The sequence below is a fragment of the Lontra canadensis genome, unplaced genomic scaffold (assembly GCF_010015895.1).
Source record: "Lontra canadensis isolate GAN:19392208 unplaced genomic scaffold, GSC_riverotter_1.0 scaffold32, whole genome shotgun sequence".
NCBI classification, from domain to species: Eukaryota; Metazoa; Chordata; class Mammalia; order Carnivora; family Mustelidae; genus Lontra; species Lontra canadensis.
Window position 1 is genome coordinate 10843962 of NW_022631026.1, and position 24440 is coordinate 10868401.

At 44.3% G+C, this 24440-nt stretch overlaps 1 protein-coding gene across 1 annotated transcript in view; it reads right to left on the reverse strand.

The window, feature by feature from the left end:
• NBAS (NBAS subunit of NRZ tethering complex) overlaps positions 1–24440 on the reverse strand; it is a 316364-nt gene that overhangs the window by 5297 nt on the left and 286627 nt on the right. Inside the window, exons 49-51 of the mRNA XM_032866873.1 lie at positions 19301–19440; positions 13104–13242; positions 6323–6451 (exon numbers count right to left, since the gene is read on the reverse strand). Coding sequence (XP_032722764.1) covers positions 6323–6451; positions 13104–13242; positions 19301–19440 — 408 coding nt within the window. The remainder of the gene's footprint in view (positions 1–6322; positions 6452–13103; positions 13243–19300; positions 19441–24440) is intronic.

Sequence of the window (24440 nt, forward strand, 5' to 3'; positions counted from 1 at the left end):
GATTTTTTTCTATTGCTTTAAAGCTCAGAAGTTACAATTCCTCAAAGGATCTGATATATATACACATTTTTTTCTTATTTTTAAAAATATGTAAATTTTGAATTGATCAAGACTTACTTCAGTATCTAGTCTGTGGAAAACCACTCGTCCCTGACATTTGCTTGACTGGTGCTTTCCCAGCTTGAGGAAAAAAATACGTTCTGTCATTTCTGGACTCAGTTGGATGCGGGAAATAAATATGAAACAAGTCCGGGAGGATTAGTTGATCTAATTCCTCTGATCGAATAACTTTTGAATTCGAGTGACAGGCAGTCTGGTCTTGGGAAGAGTAGACAGACTTTGGGCTAGAGACCAATTTCTAGTCTTGGTTTCTTTGCTGAACAGCTGTGTGACCTTGTTAAGGACAATCTCTCAGATTCCACATCTGAAAAACAGACAGTGTCTGGGGGCTGTGATAACCTACGCTTCTAAGTGCCCAGCACAATGCCTGATGCAGAGTTCAAGTTCAGCAGAGAGCCAAAGTTACTACAGTCAAGCAAACAAGGCATGAAGTGTGTTCTAGAAGGGGAAGGCGTACACATATCATAAAATGGGTAATGCCTGCCATCTCGATCACTGATTATTTCTTCTGTAATTAATTTTTGAGAATAAATGAAACTTTGAAGATCTTGGGAAAGAAATCTATTAAAGCACAAAGCGCTACTGTCTTCCAAGTCATGAAAATGTTATCTGCTTAATTCCGGTTTCCACAACAGGTAATGAACCTTCTCTGAATTAAAATCTTTGATTTTTATGGATCTATACCAAACGCAGAGTAATTATAATAATGAGGTAAGCTGAAATTCCACTAGCATAATGTATGCAGGGCCTCATTCCAATTATTTTAAAGAAGAGTATTTAATATTATTTCACTGTTTACTTGAGGACAGGATATTTATCTCAGGTTTACATATACTGCTACTAATAAAAGTTATTAAATACCAACTACAAACGCAGAGAAATAAAAGGGCAGCACAACTGTATACTTGGGTAAGAAAAGTGCCCACAGGGTTTCTTCTGTTTCTCTGTTTGTCTGAATGATATTTGGACTCTACTTCCGCAGAAGCACTAGCCCCCCTCCCAGCATGGAATTTCACAGTACGCCTCTTCTGAAACCAAAATGAGGACAAATCACCTAACTTAGGCTCTAGCAACAGGAGAGAATCTTGAAGTGCCAAGCTTGCTCACCTCTATGACCGCAGCAAATGCTGCATGGAAGGCCCCGAGTTTGGCTGGTTCCACACTCTGTACCTACCTCCTTCCTACTTTCATTTCCTGTGCAATTAATTGCTTCACATGTGACTCTCCCCGTAATTCCTTTGAACAGAAGATGTTATTTTACTTGATCTTCACAAAAATCCTCACCCCTACACCCAGTACCAGGCTGTTCACTATCCGTGCGGCCTAGAAATCGAATAGATTGACCTACAGGGAGTGAGCTGCCTGTCCCCAGAGGTACCCAGCTAAGAACTGTGTGAGACAGCGGTTTTGAGGAAGCCCTCCAGAGTGGAAGAGACTCTCACTAAGGAGGAAGTGGTTGGAAACCTGGATAGAGTTAAAGAGGAGACAAAGAAAGGAGGGCTTCTTGGTTCTGTATAACATCTTTAATGTAAAGAAGCGCTTCTGGGAATCTTGGAGGCTCTCCCTCCAACCCAGACACGGGTGCACTGTCAGTATTGCCGGTAGGTTCCTATGCCTTCCGGGCAAGATGAAAGGGGCTAAGACTCCCCAATACTGAAACACACGAAGGACGGTCCCCAGAAGCAACTATTCTGAGCAGCTCCATCGGGCAGGGCGACGATCAAGACAAAGGTGCTCCTTTCAATCTGCAGGTGCTCTCGTACCACGAGGGTTATCAGAAACTGGTGGGGGCACCCCGGGACGTGGTGAGCTCCCGGCCCCCAAGAGCGCTTGACCTCGGAGTCTGAGCGGGTTTGAAAAAGGAAGCCCCGTGGTGGCCAGGCTGTTAGACCAACTCTGCCCGAATCTCTTTCAGAGCTAATATGATGCGAGATGCTTCCAGCAATTTCATTTCTCTGCAGAGAGAACCCACGTCCACCGTAAGACAGTGTGCCCCGTCACGGCATGGCTGAGGACAGGCTCTGAATGTTGGGTCCAGCGTTTCAATTTCAACGCCGGCTCCTACTGGCCAGGTGACCTCGGAGTCTCTGTGTTTTCATCTGCGAAACTAGAATGCAATCTTCTCACAAGGTTATTAAGAAGAGAAAGTGAGGCTGTGCCTACTACAATGCCTGGCAAAGAATTGGTGCCAGAAAGATGGTGGTTATTAGCTTCAGAGAGAAATGCTTAATTAGGTGTGATTAGGCCGTATACCCTCCCTCTGAAACCCCTGAATGACGCTCTCACTAGGCGGCGTAGTCCAGGACCGATCCCGGGCGGGAGAGTGCGGGTCGAGGCACTGAGCAGTACTAAGGAGAAGGAAGCCCTGAAGAGCAGAAGCCAGCACAAATCTGAACTGTTCTTCAGTCTACAGAACTGTTACGATCGACAGCTGCTTCCTCGGATGAAATGAGTGATGAGTTTCGCCCTGCGGAAAATCCTCCAGAGAAGAGATCTGAACACGGCAGCAGGAATCTCCCTCTTGGACAGAGTAAGGTTTTGGAGGCGAGTTCGCATCTCACCGGGGCTGATGGACAGACAGCCCGACTTAACTTCGACTTAGGATTTTTTGACTTTACGAAGGAGCACAAGCAACACACATTCAGTAGGCATCACTGCGTTTGGATTTTGGCTCTTTTCCTGGACTAGCAACACGCAGTGCGATCTCTCTTATGAGGCTGGGCAAAGCCACAGCTGCCCACCGGCCACGCGACCACGAGGGTGAACATCTGATACGCGGACCACCCTCTTCCGCGCCCACACGGCCGTTCTTCAGCACAGTAGTCAACAAACTATGTGAGACATTTGATACTTTATTATAAGATAAGCTTTTGTGTTAGCTGATTTTGCCGTAGGTTAACGGAAACGTTTGGAGCGTGGGGTAGGTGAGGCTAAGCTCCGATGTTCTGTAGGCTAGGTGAATTAAATGCATTTTTGACTTATGATATTCTCAACTTATGACAGATTTATTGGGACGTAACTCCATTGTTAGCTGAAGAAGATCTCCACCACACCAGGGTTTTAATTACTCATCAACAACATAATCTCTAAGACAGACTTTCTATTTCTTCAGGAAAGAGACTGCGAGCTGTAAGAGGTTACACACTCAACACTAGAGGTCTGCAAATTTCAGAAGAGCTTTGAGAAGGAAGCAAGCACTGCTGTTGGGGGTGAAGCGGGTACTATCTCGGGCACCAGCACTCACGCGCCATCCGTGCAGCTGTAAATACTCACAAAGCTGTCAGCATCTCGCAGCTTACAGTGGAATAACACATGTGATCAGCGAGCAAGGGGGGCGCTTTTCCACCTCGGCCCACAAGTTTGCAGGAGCAATTGCCTATCAGAGTCCCTGTACTGGACGCTTTTTCTTTTAATGTCAACAGGAACTAGCGTCCATAATCTTAAGGGGGAAACTGAAGTTACCGGTGAACTCAGGCCCTCTCCTAACGGACGGAGTGAATGGCAAAATAAACACAAAAGAAGAAAGAAAAAAAAAAAAAAAAGAAAAAGAAAGCAAATGTATTATACCTTCCACTGCAATACCACATAGGATTTAAAAACAGCTAGTCAGAAAAAAACCTGAAATAAAATAAAATTAAAATGGCGGGTGACGATTCCTGCAAAAATGCCCATTGCAACTCTTCCCTTAGAGAAGTGTCACATGACCTTTGAATGGTGCCGGGAGAGAGTGACGAACGACAGCTAGCATTCTCGAGGTGACAAAGTGACAGAGGTGGAGAACAGGTGAGGAGCTGCCATAGGCTGCTGGTGGGCGGTGTCGGGGGGGGGGAGAAGGTGGCCGTGGCTCTGAAGGGTCGCACGAGGGATCCCTGGGATGGAACCGTTCTGTATCTTGACCAGAGTGGGGGTGACACAAACCTCCGTGTGACGATACCGCACACAGACTACCCCCCAAATGAGGCCGTGTCAAACGACTAGAATCTGAGTCCGTCTGCTCCCGTCCTGGCTAGACGCCACACCGCGGCTGCGCCAGACGTCACCACTGTTGGCAACGGGACGAAGGGTGTAACGGATCTCACCGCAGTGTTTCCCACACTTGAAGACAAAGTTAAAATCACCTCGAAATAAAGTTAAAGATACATAAGAACTGGAAAACTCTGCCAAACTTTAGCGCCAGGTCTGATGATACTAGGCATTTTTATGAACACATTTCAGGGTCACAGACGGGTTACCTGACGGGAACACCCAGCCCCAGCTGGAGAGGTTACCGTTCAGTCTCACGACCCAGTGCCCGCAGGTGAGGGTCCTGGGGGCAGGTAAGCGACTCAGCTCAGCAACGGACTCCTCTGCTTTGAAACTTTGTATCTAGAGGCCGCAGAGGTGTCGCTGTTGTCGTCACAACCCCAGGCAAACCAGCCTCAGGCCGCGGGCCTATTTCAAAACCACAGAGTTTTAGCACAAGGCTGCACGTCAGATCAAAGTGGTACAGAGGTACATCAGCACCACTTCAAAATGACTTGGGTGCTGCAAGGTTCCCATTTGGTTTCTTATTCTGAAAGTGTGTGTGTGTGTGTGTGTGTGTGTGTGTGTGTGTGTGTAGGGGGTGGGGGCGTGTCTGGAGGGGTGGTGGGCAGCCGTTGGGGAGTCCCAGCGCTAGCTGCAGTTCTATGAGATGCACTGGAGATGAAGAATCTGTAAAATGAAAACTGATACACTTGCCTATGCAATTTCGAACTGCATTGCGAGCTCTGTGCACGACGAATATGGAAAGGCAATGTATGATACATCACTGTTTTACTCTCAAGGACGCCCATGGCAAATTTAGTGGGAATACTTAAGCAGCGACACTAACACAGGGTGCAGTGGTGATGAGGAGGAAAAGCACTGAAAATATGCAGTCTGCTCTTCCTCTGTTTTTCCCTTCTTCCTGATTTCTTGGATTTACAATTAAAAAAAAAAACAGGCTAAGGAAAAAAGAATCCACCGTAATTCTTAGCTTCTTGTAAATTCCCCACATAATGCAATGTTTATGTTAGCACGGATGGATGGGCGGGCTACCAGCACACAGGTCCCCCGCTCTCCCAGCACACACACAGGTCCCCTGTTCTATTTCTGTCTAGTCTCCAGAGAAGCCCTGCTCTGACCAGTCTTCAGTGATAATGAAGGCTAGTCCCAAAATCTTTACAGAATTCTGAAATACATCTCAATGAATAATCGAATTAGATTTTTCTCATTTTGTTCATTATGACCATTTCCAAATGCAATTACGGTCCGTGTTCTGTAACCATATACCTAACTTTCTGTATCCGTTGTTATTAAATCTCTTCACTGTCTCGTTTAGCAAGTCTGTATCTTCCGCTCTAGAATTCTTCTCCCCTCTCTGGTCCCTGGAAAACATCGCCTCACATTTTGTGAAAAACTCACATGCATGAGTATACCCACACACCTAAAATTGTGTGTGTGTGGTGTGTGTACACACTCACAAAACTTCAAATGAAAGAATGGTCTCCCTACAGAAGGGTTTCAGTAATACATACAACACATTCATACAACACAAATTCATTAAAACACAACCCTGAGCTATCTATTCCCAAAGTGTAAAATTTTAAAAGGCAAGAACAAGTTTCTTCCTTAATCACGGTAACAAGACAACCAGCCCTAAGGGAGAAGTCTCAGGCTTTGACTTTAGTACGTCATTCCTCAAGCCAAGACACTGCTTCAATGGCACTTTAGTTTGCCAGAGGAAATAAGAGCTTGAGACTTCAGATGGCTCCAGTAAACGTAACTTGTAGCCACCGTCTCACCTTTAATTAGTACGTAACCAAACCCCTACGTCCAGGCACAGAAGCCTGCCCACCGCGACAAATTCCCTTGATCCAGATTTCAAGTGGCGAGGACATGTCCACTGGTCCTTGACGGCTGTGACATTTCCCTACAGGGACTAATAGGCTGCTTCTCTAGAGAAACTGCTTCCTTTTTAGGATTTGTATTCTCAGCACATAAACACGGAGTCTGGTTCATGGGAAGAGTTCAGTACATGTTTATAAAATACACATTTACTCCTCAGACAAAACAGAGTTAATGTGGTCAGAGGACATTGCAGAGAAAATGGTCTGAGAGGAATCATGGATATTATTTATGAGAATGACAATGCAAATTCATTTCTCGGAAACACACACGAGAGTCAGTCCCCCTGGAATACCTGGCCGACGGCGGTGACGTGCTCCAGTGCCACGGCGTGAAGGTGCTCATCCCGGCTCTCGAGGAGAAGTTTCAGGGCTGGGAGCAGCAGGGACTGGCTGAGCAGCAGTGAGCACAGCTCCTTCACGCCCTGAAACCGCAGGTACAATCAGGTGAGCGAGGAGGCAGGAGGCACTCCGTATCCCAGGCACGACTCTGGTTGGGGTCTCTTTCCACACCTTTTCGTAGGAGTGTTGTGTGTCTGTGCGTATATGGGGCACAGATAGGGCCACGCTGATTTAGCATTTGGTACCTGCTTCCTTCATTTCACAACAGACGTAAATATCTTCCTGAGCTCTCGGATATTCACCTGATACTCACCAGACACTGCATTTCACGGCTGCCCAGGGTCCCCCTGGATGGATAGAGGACTTGTGGTCTGTTCTTCTAATCTCTCCAGAGCTCTAGTTTCCTCACCAGCAAAATGGAGGTAATTATATCTGCTTTGCAGTTTTGTGTGTGTGTAATAAGCGTTAATGAATAATAACACACAATGCTCGGAATCTTCTAGACACTTAACAAATGATAAAAATTATTACTGGTTGTTATTATCAACAATATCTAGTTGTCTTCTGCGATAAGAAAAGCCAGCAACTTAAACATTTAAAAACCTGTTTATAATTCTAATGTCAAGGTGAACTGAATGTTTCATGAAAACTATCTGTGGTCCAGAAAAATTAAAATGCATTTGGATCTCCACATAGGCATTTGAATTTTATTCTCAGCGTTTTATTATCCTAGCTGAACCTGTCATCAGAGAGCAGACTTTTATATAAGATAACAAATGATAATCCTTCACAAAGAAAGTGTAAGAGAATAGACAATAAATTTGCAAGCTCTTCCTCCCTACCAAGCTGTGTGCTCCCCGGTGTCCTAACTAGCTGTAACAGAAAGAGCAAACATCTGGACCAAGGACCAGACAATGAGTGCAACTTCATTATACAAAGCAAGGGCTGTTTTTGAAAGAACTGAGAAATCACTACCCACCACCAATGCCACGGGACTGATCTTTCTCTTGCACTCCTCCAAGAGTGGCATATCAGAGAAGAAAAACTCAAATTTATGACATTTTCATAATTTCTTTGCATTATTATAAAGTGTAGATAAAACAAGAAGCTCCTATTTAAAGCCCAGGATAAAGGCCTCTCTGGCATTCCACTCACTGTAGTGTTTTCACCTTTCCCCTTAGCGTGTCTACTGGAGATCAGCAAGGCCTTCAGTTTCAGATTGGAAGGTCCTGCTACATGACCTTGTGTGAAACTGATCAACACGGGCAGGGTAACAGCTTTGTAAGGGGTGTACTTCAATCGTCATGGATCCTATGTCAGAAAAGTTCTCTGTAAGCCCTAAAGTACACAGTCATACGTTCTCACCGAGTGTCTGGGCCAAAGAGAAATGCAGATTTGTAACCTGAGATGCCAAAACCTGCAGAGAATATTTGGGAGGATGAAACAGAAACTCCCATACATGACAATTTCACATAGCTGTCACCCACCAACTTGCTTCGGTCTCCCTCCTCCTCTTGGAATGTCCCAGCAATGCTCCCCCACCTGCACGTTCCTCGGTGCCCAGGAGACCTTCCGGCCACCATGGAATTTTCTGGATCTCTGCTGTCCCACACGGCAGCCAGGAGCCGCATGTTGGCTAGTGAGATCTGCCTAGTGTAATCGAGGCACTGTTTTTAAATTTTTATTCAACTGTCCTTCACTTAAATTTCAGTAACCACACATGGCCGTGGCTACCGTCCTGGAGGTGAAGCAGACACAATGAGCTCCCGCATACCTCAGGGTCTGTATACAAGCTTTAACCTCTGCTGCTTCTCTGCCTGCGAGACCCCTACTGGTTCTCAGGGTCTCAGCTAAAAAAGGTATAGGAAAACCCCAAGTCTTACAAAGACACCTCTGATCTCCCAGGCCCGGCACTCCTCCGTTCCACCATACTTCGTAAACATTTATTCATCTGTTCATCTGCCTCACTTTCCCTTCTCTGTATTCCAGACTTGCTTGGTATATACTATACCTTAAAATACTTGTATATAATTCCTTCTCATCTCATATCTACTCGTTGACTAAGTTATCAGTACCAGGTAAAGAGGTATTTCTCAGCACTTTATGATAACTTAGATTAAGCATAGCACAACAGCTTTGAGGACAAGTTTTATTAAAATAACCTGGATACCCTTCGGAGCAGACAACCTGGACAGATGGTGAGGAAGTGTGTTGGCCTAACTGTCTAGGACAGGGTGCTTAAAGGGACTTACCTTTTCCTTCATCCCTGTTTCTTGTCCCCTAAGTTCCCATATTTAGAGGATTTTTTTTTTCCTTCATGACTCTTTGAATGCCTTTAGGTCATGCCTGCTGTTGCTCATGGTACTTGCTGAATTATGGCCTTTACAGTTTTGCTGATGGAAAATATTACCTGAAGGATAAAATCAAGGACATCTAAGAACGGAGAAGTCCTTTTTGAACTGCTGAGTATTTTTAATCTCTTAGCTAACAGTGATTGGCTAAATACTCCCTATTTAACGACTCTACTAGGTTCTCTGCGTAGTTTTCCCTCTGTTGCAAGAAGACAGTGTATCAGGAGTTTTATAGAGGGATTTTGGGAGCTCTAGGAAAGGTCAAAATAGCAAAGAGAACCAAAAAGCACCCCGCAGGTACCTTCCCAGCTCAAACCTGTCTAGCCATCAAGATACAGAATAAGAGACCTCAAACGCAGAGGAACAGGTATGTGTGGGCCCAAGGCCAGGCCAGAACCCAGGGGACTGTCATCTATGGTGAGGCCCCCGGGCACGGCTCCTGTGGCTGCTGGGTGTCAGAGAAGAGGGACTAGTCCTCCTGCCCATCCTGGGGTATCCTGCGCCTGAAGACATGGCAGGGCCTGTGGCAGGAGCGTGGGGCAAGGTGTACAGGGATGGGTGTCATCTGACCTGAAAATCGAACTCCAGACATTATCATAAGTAACTCGACTGCGAGAAGGAACAATCACGTTGAGACTTAGCTGCTGGAGATTAGCTAGGCTCACTCACCGGCTGGCGTCTAACTCCCACCCACCTGACTCAATGCCCCTGTGACTCTTGCTGGTTCTGGCTGTACCTCCATGAAACCGGGGACCTTCCGGGTCGGTCGCAAATAGCTGGAACTTGGAATTTTAAATCTGTAAATGCCGAAAATCTGTTTTGTGCCAATTTCTCATTCTGAGTATCTCCCATTCCTGAGAATGTTTCATATATTGCCATGGATACAAGCTAAGAAGGAGAATACAGACCTTTCCAGACTGTAGGACACATGACCCATGAGCAACATTGATTTTATCCTCTGGTAATATTTTCCACCAGCAAAACCAGCATGACCGGAAGTAAACAGGTACCAGGGACAACAGCAGGGATCACGTAAAGACATTCTCAAGAGTCATGAGGAATGAAAAAATCTCTAAATATGGGAACTTAGTGGGGGGATGGGAAATGCGGATGAAGCAAAAGGTTAAGTCCTTTTAAGTACCCTGTCCCAGACAGGCACATGTACTTTATAAACCATAGAGTAAGGCAACCAAAGGTACTGGGTTACAAAAAAGTGAGTCATGGATAATTTTCCCACCACGGTGATATTCAACATTATGAAGTCCTGATATTAGACTGTGTAATTTCCAAATGCTGTAAAATAAACTTAACAAGACATTTCCATTCCTTAATTACAGTGTTCCTTCCTTTGTAACAATTTTAACTCACATTTGAGCATAGTTAACAATCAACAAAAATAGTACCTAACCTTGGCAAGATTCCTTTAATCATGGCATCCTAAGACAAAAATCTGTACATGTACCCAGTTAAAAGATAGCACTGAGGCTGCATAAGGAAAAACAAACAAAAGAAACCGTGGCAACACAACTCATTTGATGATAATTACCCCTTGTCTCATCAAACTGGAACAGACAAGTGATAAGGACCTACTTCAAAATGGGGCTCAATCTGGTAGCTTTCTGCCATCCCCAAGAAAACTGCGGACCCACGGAAAAGTCGTGAGTCCTAACAGATTGCCTCAGGTCCTCCTCGAAGGCCTGGAGACCTTGAAGAACACTCAGAACTACAGTAGCCTCGGAGATGACACAATCTAACCTTGTTTCAGAGGCCAGAAAAGGTAGGTCTGGAGCGTCTGGTGCTCTCCTCACAAACACAGGTCATCTCTGGCCCCACGTGGAACAGGAGGAATAGCACAATTTCATGCCTCGCCAGGCCTCTGGCTGCTGTCGTGCATTTCCTGTCCCTGCCCTTCAGGTGCTCCCAGTCCCAGTGAATAGGAGAGACAAGGAGATCCCTCTCTGTGACGTGTGAGGAGGACTCTAACAGACACGGGCTTACGGCACCGCACTATCCATTCTGATTCCCCTAAAACACTCAGCAATCACTGGTCCAGAGATTCTTAGATCAAGCAGGACCAAGGCAAACAAAATATTACTCCATTTGTCAAAGTGCCTCAAGCTGGCCATAGGAGCGTGCCGGGAAGGCTGAGTCTTCACCGCTATTTAGTTTCTCATTTAATCACGGACTCCTTTTTTAAAAATAGGAAATACAAAGCATCACTTATGATTCATTAGTCAATAAAAAAGAACAACATGGGCGCCTGGGTGGCTCAGTGGGTTAAAGCCTCTGCCTTTGGCTCAGGTCATGGTCTCAGGGTCCTGGGATCGAGCCCCGCATCGGGCTCTCTGCTCAGTGGGGAACCTGCTTCCTCCTCTCTCTCTGCCTACTGCTCTGCCTACTTGTGATCTCTGTCAAACAAATAAATAAATAAAATATTAAAAAAAAAAAAAAAGAACAGACTTTTTCCTCCATGTCCTAGAAGGTCGCCCCCTGAACTTCAAGTACAAGCTCAGAGTACTCAGTACTACTTTGGACATTCGGATGTGTTAGTCATCCGTCACCAGGAGGCTGAACGCTAACACACGTAACTGTTGCTAACCTTGATTATGAAGCTAACAGTGCGTGGTCAAGGTCAGAGATGCTGCGGCCACGTCCTCAGCTAACTTCCTTTCCCTGCCTCAGCACTAACTGGAGCAAAACCAAACCGAGGAGGACATTTAAGTAAGCTAACAAACTCCTCCAGGTAATGATGGAGATCCAAACACCCTTCCACCTAAAACGCCAATAATCCAGGCCTTACAGACTGCAGGCCGTTCTTGAAGAAGTACCCTAGGAGAGGGGGAAAATGACAGTAAAACTTAAAAGAACTACGTATAACACATTCAATACGCGAGCACCCCAGGGGTGTTAAGAGCGGCTCCCGTGGAAGTATTTCTCTCCTCCGCGTTCAAGCAGGGCCTCCGTTTGGGGACCAGGTCCGCCATCCGTTGCCTGAGTGACCTGAAACAGGACCTTTGCTCTCAGAGCCTCTGTTACATCTGCTGAAAAATGAAGGTCAAGGAACCTCCTTCCGGTGGTGGCGAAGGTTAAACCAGATGGTGGGAGCGGGAGGCCGAGAGTGCTAGTGGGTGCTGGGCAGTTACCGTTACCCAGAGGCCGTTACAGAGGCCGTTACCCAGCCTGCGACCCTAAATCATGCTTCCCCCACCAAGGTTCAGCAGAACTGGCGGGGCCCTTCTGGTATTTGGTCCTGATCTAACAAAGCCTGATCTCAACTGATGTTAAGGTCAAGATGAACCCTCGTTGTTTACATACTACTCACCCTGGGGGGACGATAAACTGCATGGAGTCCCCAGCTCCACGCAGCATGCTGAATCCCGCCGCGGGTGAGAGAGGGGTGACGCAGCCATGGTTGCAACCCTCGGGGGCTCACAGTACAGCCCAACACATCACAGGTAAGGAAGGAGCTGATGCAAGCAAACCACATGGCGGGGTATAAAGGGTTCAATACCTTAGAGAAGAATTTTGTCATTCTGGTCGTTGGAAGACTTCTTTCAAGGGATAAAATTTTTTAAAATTCAATCAGAAAACACTTACTCAGATCCTCATTTGGAAAACAATTCATTAAATGTACATTCCTGATGAGAATATTTTCCTTGAGAGATTACAGTGAGGATTCAGAGAATCATATTTACAATTTTATTTTATCTCCCTGCGTGGCAGAAACTTGAAAACCAATTAATCCATTTAGTGCCATTATCCAAATGCTTACATTTAAGACATGTAAAAATTGCTCAAACAATACACTGCTGAGGTCGGGCTCACAGCAGGGAGCTGTAATTAATATGTGCTTATTTGAGAATACACAAATTTATATATATATTAGGCAAACACCTCAGTGACAGCCAAATTATGGGATCAAAGAGAATGATGGTCAAAGTGGAGGTGGCTGTGTTTCGACCACGTTAACAGAGAAAACATATTATGGTCATGTAATCTCACAACGAGAGGGGCACTGGGGCTCACCGCTCTGTAACCAGCTGGCCCAGTTTGGGCAGAGACAGCACACGGGCTGGCTCCCAAGACCCCAGGCATGGGAGCTTGAGTTCGACATAAGAGGGTCTCCAACAGGAACAAAAGGCTGAGTTATACTCTGGGGCTTGTAAAGGGAATAGGCTTCAGAGCCTCCAACAGAGAGAAAACCTCCTCGAAGCACCCTCTCGGCATGGCTGTCCTTCGTTTGATCTCTTCCAAATTATGGGCCTGTGCCTCCTGATAACTTACGCTCAGTGTTCGTCAAGCCCAGTCGCTGACACTGCTTCTCCTAGAGTTTGGTTCAGGGAAGGGCTGTCCCCCAGGAAAACCACTGGAATTCTCCACTCACCTCTGCAGGGAGCATCTGCTTGGTGTTGTATAAAGAGCGGCAGATTTTCAAGATCTCATTCCCCAGTCTGTCCTTGTTCTCCGCTGCGCATCTGGTCAGCATCCCGGTCATCAGCCTCACCCACGGATTGCTGGTTATGCTGGTTCTGAGGGAGAAAAACGCGAGGCAATGGGAATGAATGGTTAATGTAACAACTGGGACGCGAAATGTTAAGAAAGAAAAGAACTGCCACCTCGTGAAGTAAAATGCTTTTTGGCAAATGGCAGTCACAATCTAGAGGATGTGTTCCTTCAAGTCCCTCTTGCAGAAAAGAGAACATCTCCCAGAGAGAAAAGAGCTCGAGGGGGCATTACCAAGTGCCCAGCAGTGTGGAGGCTGCGGGCAGACCTTCAGAGCACAGCGGCCTGGAGGCCGGAGCTCCCATCAGGCTCATGGGCCGGCTCCCTGGCTTCCCACCTGGGTGTCTCAGGGGAGTCACTTCAACGCTCTCAGCCCAGATGGTCAGTGCTGGGGAAGCCACTCAGCCTCTCTGGGCCTCAGGTGATTTAATATTTTCCTAAGAAAATCGCTTTATTCAGTGAATGATGTCTGTAATTGTGCCTTCTCAATAGCAGGCACATCTGAGTCTTTACCACCTAAATACTGGCTTCTGCTCAGCCTAGGATTAGGATAAGGACTTCAGGGCCAGGGCAGGAGTGAGGGACAGCGAGGGCAGTGCACAGAGGAGGTCAGCCTGGGAGCACAGGCAAGCGGTACAGAGATTACACTGTGTCCTTCATGCAGTTAGTCTGTCTGTCTTTCTTTCTTTCTTTCTTTCTCTTTCCTTCTTTTTAAGATTTTATTTATTTATTTGTCAGAGAGAGAGAGTGAGCATGAGCAGGGAGGGGGCAGAGGGGGAAGCAGGCTCCCCGTTGAGCAAGGAGCCTGATGCGGGGCTTGATCCCAGGACCCTGAGATCATGACCTGAGCCGAAGGCAGTTGCTTAATGGACAGAGCCACCCAGGAGTCCCCAGTTTCCTTATTTCTAAAACATAAAAGCATACAAGTTTGTTTTTTGTTTCCCTTCTCTGGATGTCAGTACCCCGTGTTTCATACAAACTTCACAATTTACATTTCCAGAAACACGTTAAAGGTACATTCATTCCATGGCCCCAGGAACGGGTTACCAATTTTGCTTATAGTGTTATTTAAAACAATTTTACTATTTGTAAGTCTGTTGTCTTAGCACAGCTCTAGATTCTAGACACTGAACACCTAAGGTGGTTCTTACCTTCAAAGGACTTCATTCCTTGTCCCCTAAGAAAAATGTCAGGTGTAACAATGACAAAGGGACTCACAATACTAACCTTTGGCAAAGCCTTTGTATCTCGGCTCAAACGAACACTGTGTGAGGACAAAGAATACTGCTTATTTCAAGGGATGAACAAAGCTCTGAGAGGGTCTGGAGGACTGGGGAGTCTTCTTACACTCAAGCACTCACCCTCTGTTTTTCTCTTGCACAGGCTGAATTCCACTCTCCTGGGTTTTCTCTAATGGGCCGCCTCAAGGCAGCGGAACCAGTGGCTGGCGAAACAGCGCGCCCCAATGGGCCATGCGGCGTGGACATGAATTACCAAAATGTATTTTTCACCAGCTAGTTTTGATACACTGGATGAGAATTATAAATCTCCCACAAGGATGGATCTATTATGCTTTCCACGTATTGTCCTCCAGGGGAATACAACCAAAAACCCACTGACACAAAAACAGACACACGGATCAATGGAACAGAACACAGAACCCAGAAATGGACACTCAACTCTACAGTAATATTCAACAAAGCACACAAGAATGCCCAATGGAAAAAGACAGTGTCTTCAACAAACAGTGTTGGGAAAATTGGACAGCCATGTGCAGAAGAATGAAACTGGACCACTTCCTTACACTACACACAAAAATAGGCTCAAAGTGGAGGGAAGACCTAAATGTGAGACAGGAATCCATCCAGATCCTTGAGGAGAATACAGGCAGCAACCTCTTCGACCTCAGCCGCAGCAACCTGTTGCTAGATATGTCTCCAAACGCAAGGGAAACAAGACACAAATGAACTATTGGGACTTCATCAAGATCAAAAGCTTTGGCACAGCAAAGGAAACAGTTGACAAAACCAAAAGAGAACTGACATAATGGGAGAAGACATTTGAGATGTCTTATCAGATAAATGGTTAGTATCCAAAATCTATAAAGAACTCACCAAACTCAATACCCAAAAACAAATAATCCAATCAGTAAATGGGGAGAAGATATGAGGAGACATTTCTCCAAAGAAGACATAAATAATGGCCAACACACACATGAAAAAATGCTCATCATGAGGCATCTGGGAAATACAAATCAAAACCCCAGTGAGATACCACTTCACACCAGTCAGAATGACTAAAATTAACAAGTCAGGAAATGACAGATACTGGCAAGGATGTGGAGAAAGGGGAACCCTCCTACACTGCTGGTAGGAATGCAAGCTGGTGTAGCCACTCTGGAAAACAGCATGGAGATGTCTCAAAGTTGAAAATAGAGCTACCCTACGACCCAGCAATGGCACTACTGGATATTTACCCTAAAGATACAAATGTAGTGATCCAAAGGGGCACTTGTACCCCAATATTTATAGCAGCAATGTCCACAATAGCCAACCTATGGGAAGAGCCCAGATGTCCATTGAGAGATGAATGGATAAAGGAGATGTGGTGTATATATATAATGGAATATACTCGGCCAGCCAAAAAAAAAAAAAAAAAAAACTTGCAATTTGAAGTGAAATAAGTCACTCAGAGAAAGACAATTATCAAATGATCTCAACTCATGTGGAATTTAAGAAACAAAACAGAGGATCATGGGGGAAGAGAGTAAAAAATAAAACACGAAGAAATCAGACAGTGAGACAAAACATAAGAGATAATCATAGGAAACAAACTGAGGGCTGCTGGACGGAGAAGGTGGGGGGATGGGGTAAACAAGTGATGGACATTGAGGGCACGTGATGTAATGAGCACTGGGTGTTATACAAGACTGATGAATCACTGAGCTCTACTTCTGCAACTAATAATACACTATATGTTAATTAATTGAATTTAAATAAAAAAAACTAAAATTGAAACAAAATTTTAAATATTAATTCATTAACAACAACATGTATGACAGTCACATAACTCACACTATTATAATACCCATATTTTACAAAACAAAGCACAAAAAACGAAAACACCCAAGTTGGTTCAGTAAATTAGCAGTCATGTGGATTAAGCAAATTTCTAAGTTTTTAAGTTTACTGTGTTAACTGGCAATATTCAATCGTTGTCACACTCTACTTCCCTTCTTCCTGCCTTTCCCACTCTTTCTCCCCTCCCTCCCTTTATGGGGGTGTTATTCCGAAGTGATGAAATCATATACTGGGTTATCCACCAACCAAAAAAAGGTACTCAAAAGTACTCTTAAGAACAGATTTGGGGGCGCCTGGTAGCTCAGTCGGTTGGGTATCTGCCTTCAACTAGGGTCGTGATTCCAGAGTCCTGAAATCAAGGACCTTGACCTCCCTCTCCCTCCACGGCTCCCCCTGTTTGTTCTCCTCTCACTGTCAAATGAATAAATACAATCTTTAAAAAAAAAAAAAAACACAATCTTGAAAGTGTCCCATCATAGAGTCTCTTGTGATAAAACACCAATTTGGCCCAGGAAAAAAGCCAAAACAGACGTTATTTGACCTACCCTGGTCCCCTCTTAGATAGAGGTATGGCTGGTAGGAGAGGTAAGAGGTAAAAAATTTTCACATTTCCTGGTGAAAATGGTTTGATTCTAATGAGTTAATAAAGGAGGTTTTTCTTTATTTATTTTTAAAGATCTTATTTATTTGTCAGAGAGAGAGAGGGAGAGAGACAGTGCACAAGCAGGGGAAATGGCAGGGAGAGAGAGAAGCAGGCTCCCTGTTGAGGAAGGAGCCTGAAGTGGGACTAGATCCCAGGACCCTGGGACCATGACTTCAGCGGAAGGCAGACACTTAAATGACTGAGTCACCCATGCATCCCTTAAAGGAGGTTTTTAAAACACAGGTTAGCAATTTACAAATTTCACTTTATACTGGCTTTCAAAAAATGTACTTCTAAAAACTAAGATTTTTTTAAATCTATAAATGTAGTAAATGTTTAAAATGCAATAAATGTCTTAAGTGAAGCTGACTTTACTTCTTGTGGGTAAGTGAGTGATTTGAAATGGTCACTGTTCTAAAAGTACAAGAAACCGTAAAACCACAGTAAACTAATAGACTGGGGGCAGTGTACTTTGATACTGAGAAATTCTCTTTAGACCAAGAGATCCATTTTGAGGGCATGAGGAAACCTACACTGCAACCCTAATCATCTGCTAAAAAAGCAAAGCATTACTGACAATCTAATTAGTGGGCCATATCTACCGCACATGATCGTCACAGAGGAGCTGGTTAGAAAAAGATTCTCAGGGGAGAGCTAGACTCAGCAAGCCAAGCATGGGTGACTGTCTCTCTCTCTCTCTCTCTCTCTTTTTTTTTTTTTTTTTTTAAGATTTTATTTATTTACTTGTCAGAGAGAGATTGGAGGGGAGAGAGAGAGAGAGAATGAGAGCGAGAGCGTGCACATGCAAGGAAAGCTACAGGCAGAAGGAGAAGCAGGCTTCCCGCTGAGCAAGGAGCCTGATGTGGGACTCGATCCCAGGACCCGGGGATCATGATCTTAGCTGAAAGCAGCTGCTTAACCAACCAAGCCACCCAGGCGTTGCTGGGAGACCACTTTTAACAAGCCCCTGGGAGTCCCAGGGCAGCTCTGCCAAGACAGCCAGGACCAAACGGCAATGCTGCTTCAGTGCAGCGCCCCATGGGAAACCAAAGGTTTTATGATGGGACAGCCTGTACTGTAGGGTTTCCAGCAGTGGAGGTAAGAATGTCACGTTGAAAGCTGCATATCTGGGTGGCACACACGCCACAAATGACAGAGATCTCAGAAACGTTCTTCCCCCTTTCTACAGACACGTGGCTGGACCCAAAACAAAGATGCCACTCTATACTAGAACAGTCTCATCCTACGGTGAAGGAAAAGAGTCTTTGCTGGATGTTCTTGAGGAGTCTTTCAAAAACTGCTCGCAGGTGGATTTATCTCCAGGAACATCTCCTTCCCAGGCCCGGAGCCGTGCCCTGGCTCAGGCAGCCTGGGCTTGCTGAGCACGGGAGGAAAAGACCGGGCGGGGGGGCAAGCAGGCGTCTGAAACAGGGCCACGGGGGCTTCTATTTCTGGCCAGTAAGGAGCAGCAGTTCATGACAGAAGCATATGTGCTCAGAGAAAAGCTGGGCACCACTTCCGAAGGAAGCCTCGGCCGGCAGCTCGGGGACTGCAGGACCGCTGAGCGCGGCCACCAGCGGCAGCTGTGAGCTCAGCAGGACACGGAGGTGCACGGGCCGTGAAGGGGGCCGGGCATCGGGGGCCGGGCGTCCGGTAGAGCGCCGCCTCCTCCACTTACCAGCCGTGGGACGCCTGAAGTCATTTACCTTCTGCGTCTCCACTCCCTCCTCCTCCTGCCTTCTGGGGAGGCTTACACAGTGAACTGGTAATATATGTAAATTGCACATAACATTGTGTGTCCTCAATAAATGCGAATTATCAATTTATTCCATACGGATTCTCAAGTTAGCACTGCAAGCTGTGTTAAAAGCGACTCGAAACATTTCCTGGTGAAAATACTAGAACACAATGATTTTGTCGCTATATAAATCAGATTTTTTTTTTTTTTAAAGATTTTTATTTAGGAGAAAGAGAGAGAACAAGTTGGGGGGGAGGTAAGGTAGAGGGAGAGAGAGAGAGAGAGAGAAAGAAAGGCAGACTCCCCACTGAGCAGGAAGCCGGAGGCAGGGCTTGGTCCCAGGACCCTGAGGATCATGACCTAAGCCGAAGGAAGACGCTTCACTGACTGAGGCACCCAGGAGCCCCTAAGTCAAAAGTTATTACTAAGCACGGTCTGGTATTTTTGAGTAAAATATTTGCATGTAGGGGCAAGGAGAAATGGAAAGAAAGTGCAATATTTCAAATAAACAGTTCTCCTTTCTGCTAACGGCTGATTTTATGTATTTCTTTTGAAGGTACTGAATTTTTAAAGCTAAAGAGCAGACAAAAGAGATGTAACTTTATGTTACCACTTACACGGAGTCCTGGCTCATAGGTGGCCAAGCTTGCAAGAGCAAAACCAAGTGCTGAAATTCCGCCTCCTGGTGGCTGGACTCCAGGAGTTCCGTGAAGAGGGCGCAGCGGTTCTCTTCGTTCTCAATGTCAGCTATGTCTACCTGGAAGTGGAAATACACACTTGACCTTGGTGGCAGAGGCTACTTCACTAGTTTACAGAGGAATTCACATTTGATGATTCTGATTAAGCACTCTTGAAAATTTTTACCATGTGTTGAGAAGTGAGATTCACCCCACCACCCTAACCACCCCCCACCCCTCAAAATCTTTAAAAAGCTCTAAGCCTTACCCTTACATTAAATAATTGTTTAGAACAAATTACAGTAAGTTTCTGAACGTTCTTTACAAAAGTAAATTCAAACAAGCAGAGGACTGGCTTATTGAGTTTAATAAGCGTTATGTTAAATACGGAGTTTAGTAAGCGTTTAATAAGCGTTATGTTAAAATACGGAATTATTGTATATGAAATTATAATAGTTCACCATACTTAACATTAGTCAACTTTTTTCATTTAAATTATCATTTAAATTAAAATAAAATTATGCATTTCTACTTCTCATTTTAGCATGATTATTGCTAAGTTTTCACGTTGTCTAGACAATTTCTCTAATTTGAAATTTAAAGATTTGACTAAAGTGCATTCGTCATAGGATTTTCGTGACACATCAAAATCAAACAAAATATCCTCTTATTCCCATCTCCATTTCTAACGCAGAAGGAGTTCTGACCAAGTCAAGAACACGAATTCGTTCTCTCATTGCGTAACTGAATGATACGTCCTTCACATCGAGGCAGTCCTGAAACCAATCGCACCTCCAGCATCTGCGGCTGACGGGTTTTGCTATGCTAAGTTAGAAAACAGTTTTAATTATAAAAGTAAGCCAACAGCTGCTTTTCCTGTTCCCTAGCCTCTCTGAACATAGACTCTCTACATTTGGGTCCCTGAGACTCAGATGATGATAGATACCTTGAAAGGATAACGAGAACGGATGGTTACCTGTACACTTGTTAGTTTGTCTATACAAATGCATGTTTCCAAAGCATTTAATTTAGTGGTCATTTTGGCTCTAATCCAAAATAGCCACCTGAACAGGGTATAGCATGAATTCTGCATTTCCACAAGAGTTGATACATACTATGAAATGGCTGATAACTACTATGGCAACTGGAGCTCACACGGCAACCCAACAGATCCTTCAAAACCTACCTGAAGCCCCATATCACTCTCCACGGACTAACCCCAGAGCATTTTATAGTTTTTGAAATAATTTCAGAATCCAGGAAGAATTCACCCTTAAAATGGCTTTGGGTGGAGAACAGCACGGGTGTTATTAACCTCCCTTTACAGATGAGGAAACCGCCTTTTCTGTCCCGGTAACATGGCCAGCAAGCAGTAGAGCTGATACGTAATTATCATCAGATCAGGATGTTCTGGAACTAGAGGACTCAACAAGCCAGATGAGCTCTGAAGTATTTAAATGGGTGGTCTAATTGGGAGTTTAGCAATATATTCTTGCCTATTTATAAAGAAATGTTTAAAACAAACAAACAAACAAAAAACTCAAACTCAAGACGTCTACCTGTTTGGACCCAACCTCCCACTGTCAACTCCTCTCCACGCTCTGGAGCCCATGGCCATCATGCACACTTCCACCTCGGGAACCCTGGTCTGTTTTCTCTGCCTGGCACATTCTCTCCGCAGACATCTGTAGGGCTCGTTTGCTTATTTCCTTCAAATCTCTCAAACGTCACCTCATCGGAGAAGGCGCTGTGTGGCTGCCCACCTCAGGCTGCATGCCCCTCCACCGTCAGTCTCTCGCACCTTGGTTTATGTCCCTTCTTAGCATGTACAAGTACGGGACATGTGACATATTACGTATCTTTTTGCTTATTGCCTTTCTCCTTCCATCACAGTGGACGCTCCTTGAAAAGAGAGATTTTCATTTGTTCACTGGTTTTTCCCCTCCTCCTTAACATAACGCCTGACGGACCGTAGATGCCCAGCACTTACGGAGTGTTTGAACAGATGGATAAACCAATGAATAAATGAAGACATTCCATCATTTATAAAATTGCTTAGCCCAGAATGGCGATATTAAATATTCATGGAGTGGCCATAACTCCATGAATTTCTGAGCCAAATTCTTGGCTCTTGTGTTACTGAAGATGGACGTGAGGCTTATAAAGATGATGCCACTGAGAAGCAAATCATTAAAAGAGACCCGGGGCGGGGCGGCAGGGGGCATCGTTTATTGACATTATGTCTTGACCGATAATGCTTTACGGGTAGTTGCGTGATTTCAGTGCAGTCCTGCTCTCAGTCTCTTTTCCCTCATCTGCTAAACAGACTCCAAGAATCCCCCAAAGTCTCAGGATTTCTGAGGAGGTGCCTGACAGTCAGCAGTGGGAAAAAGGGGTTGGTAAATGGCTCCTCTTTTCTGAGTTAAAATCCAAGTTTTTACAGTTTATTTGAAGAAAAGGTTTGTGTTTTGAAAGTATTTAAAAACAACTGAATGGTAGGTCTGTAATGTTGCAAGCAGAGTCCATACTCCACTTGCTATAATTAACTCCTGCAGAATGAATGAAAGGGTTTCTCCTTTACATGGACCGTGGAGTCTACCACGGGTTACTCGATGCCTACCAGGAAGCAGAAGAGATCAGAAAAAAGTGATTCTTGGTTTTCAGTATCATTTGGGTTTCTTTCTTTTCAAAAACTAACAGCTTGTCAATTTTTAGGACATGAAGTGTATCCTAAGGGAGAGAAAGATCTTTAAAAAAAAACTATCAATTAGGGGGCGCCTGGGTGGCTCAGTGGGTGAAAGCCTCTGCCTTCAGCTCAGGTCAAGATCCCAGGGTCCTGGGATCGAGCCCCGCATTGGGCTGTCTGCTCAGCAGGGAGCCTGCTTCCCCTTCTCTCTCTCTCTGCCTGCCTCTCTGCCTACTTGTGATCTCTGTCTGTCAAATAAATAAATAAAAATCTTAAAAAAAAAACTATCAATTAAACCTTCATATGTTTGTTTTTATATCAGTGTGCCAATAAGTTTCCATTTTTAAAATGTGTTTGGCTAGGAGTTTCTTTGTATAACACCTTCTTCATGTGGACACAGACTTTTGAAAAGTGCGTTTTTGTCGCGAAACATTTCCTTCTGAAAATTCATTAACCGTTTCAATTATTAGTAACTTACTTTTCAGAGCATTGACCTCATGTTTAAAATAGAAATGTGAAAAATAGAGCAGTTTACATAATTACCCATTTTGGGTAGGCACACTTGTACACTCCCTCTCACATCATAAAGGGTTTCAAATGTTTACACTGTTCAGCTCTTAAGAAAGCGATTTTAAATTCTCTACCACTGTAGCTGCAAAAGCCTCACCCTCCGTGAGAGAAGAAAATGCGCCTGAAAACGGACTTGAGTACGTGTTTTTTAAAGCCTGAGAAAGAATATGCTTTGCTGGATAATCATTACATACTTTGATACACAAGTGCTAATCTAGAATTTGTGTCTACATATTAAAATACCTATATTTATCTAAATTCACCAAGATAATATAAGTTTGTCCTGTTCATCATGTCCTCTAAGGTTTTAAAAATAATTTCAGGTAACCAAAACTCGAAGTGAATTTCGGCATAAAGAAAGACAAACATGGGATGCCTCGGTGGCTCAGGCCATGATCCCAGGGTCCTGGGATTGAGTCCTGCATCAGGCACCTTGCTCAGTGGGGAGGCTGCTTCTCCCTCTGCTTCTGCCTGTCACTCTGCCTGCTTGTGCTCTCTGACAAATAAATAAAACTAAAAAATAAATAAATAAATAAATAAATTGGTCCAATTTCTTTAAAACAAACAAACAAAAAAGATAAACATAAACTGATAAACAAAATGTCTCTGGCCCTATTTTCCCCTATTTTTCCCTGCTAAGCACAATTATAAACTTTGGAAATAACAAAAAAGACAACCAAAGAACTCCTAAAAGCTAACTAGCCTGGGACCACAGGACTGGGGGCACAACACAGGCACAGTGTCTGATATCCCCTCATCCAAGAGAAGAAGGACACTTAGACTCAGTATTTTCTGACTCCTCACCAAAAAATATAAGATAGTCCAGGTAAGATCATTTCTCATCAGAGTTCCAGAGGAAGAGAGAAAGAAGGTAGAGTTTAAAGAGTATTTCAAGAAATAACATTTTAAAGCTTCCCAAAATTGGTGGATGATAGTAACACACAGATTCAAGAACCTGGGAAAACCCCAAACAATATAAACCCAAAGAAATCTACACCCAGACACATCATAATTAAACACCTGAAAACTCAAGACAAAGAAAAAAAAATCTTGAAAGAGGCCAGAAAGAAAACAATACATTCCCTATAGAGAGAAGAGGGATTTTTGTACCAGGTTATTGTTTATCTGAAAGTACAGAGGCCAGAAAAAAAGTGGCAGAATAATTTTCAAGTGTTAAAAGAACTGTCAACTATAAATTCTATATACAGTAAAACTAACCTTTAGGATAAAAAGGGGTAACGAAAGCATTCTCAGGTAAAGAAAACTAAAAGATAATCTGTCACGAACAGCCTTCATCTTAAAGACTGGCTAAAGAAACTTCTTCAAACAGAAAGGACATGGGTTTTGGCCCAATATATTTTCGTATCACAACTAGTAACGTTACTCATTCACTGCTACAAAAATTAATTCTAAATTGAAGAAAATCAGGATGTTATAAATCTGGAAAATTATCTGCAAAGTAATTAAAGAGGGGAGTATTATTTTGAGTCAATAAAAGTGAAAGCCATGGGTCTCAAAGGCTTACAGAAGGTACAGAAGCATCAGAATGATATTAATACCATGGGAATTAAAATTCCCCAAAACATCTGAAAACAAGGTGCAGGCTAAATGCAAATGCAGACCGAGGAAAGAATCAGATTTTCTCTTTTCCAGAAAGTATCACAGTTCTTATTAAAATACAGACTGCTAGGACACTCCAATGCAAGTGTGAGGCGTACAGAGACCTGAACTATGTGCCTTACCAGGTACAAGAGGAAGTGACCACAGAACACAGTTTAGCCTCGAGGATAACTGAATGGCAGGTGGCTAGCAAGTGCTTCAACA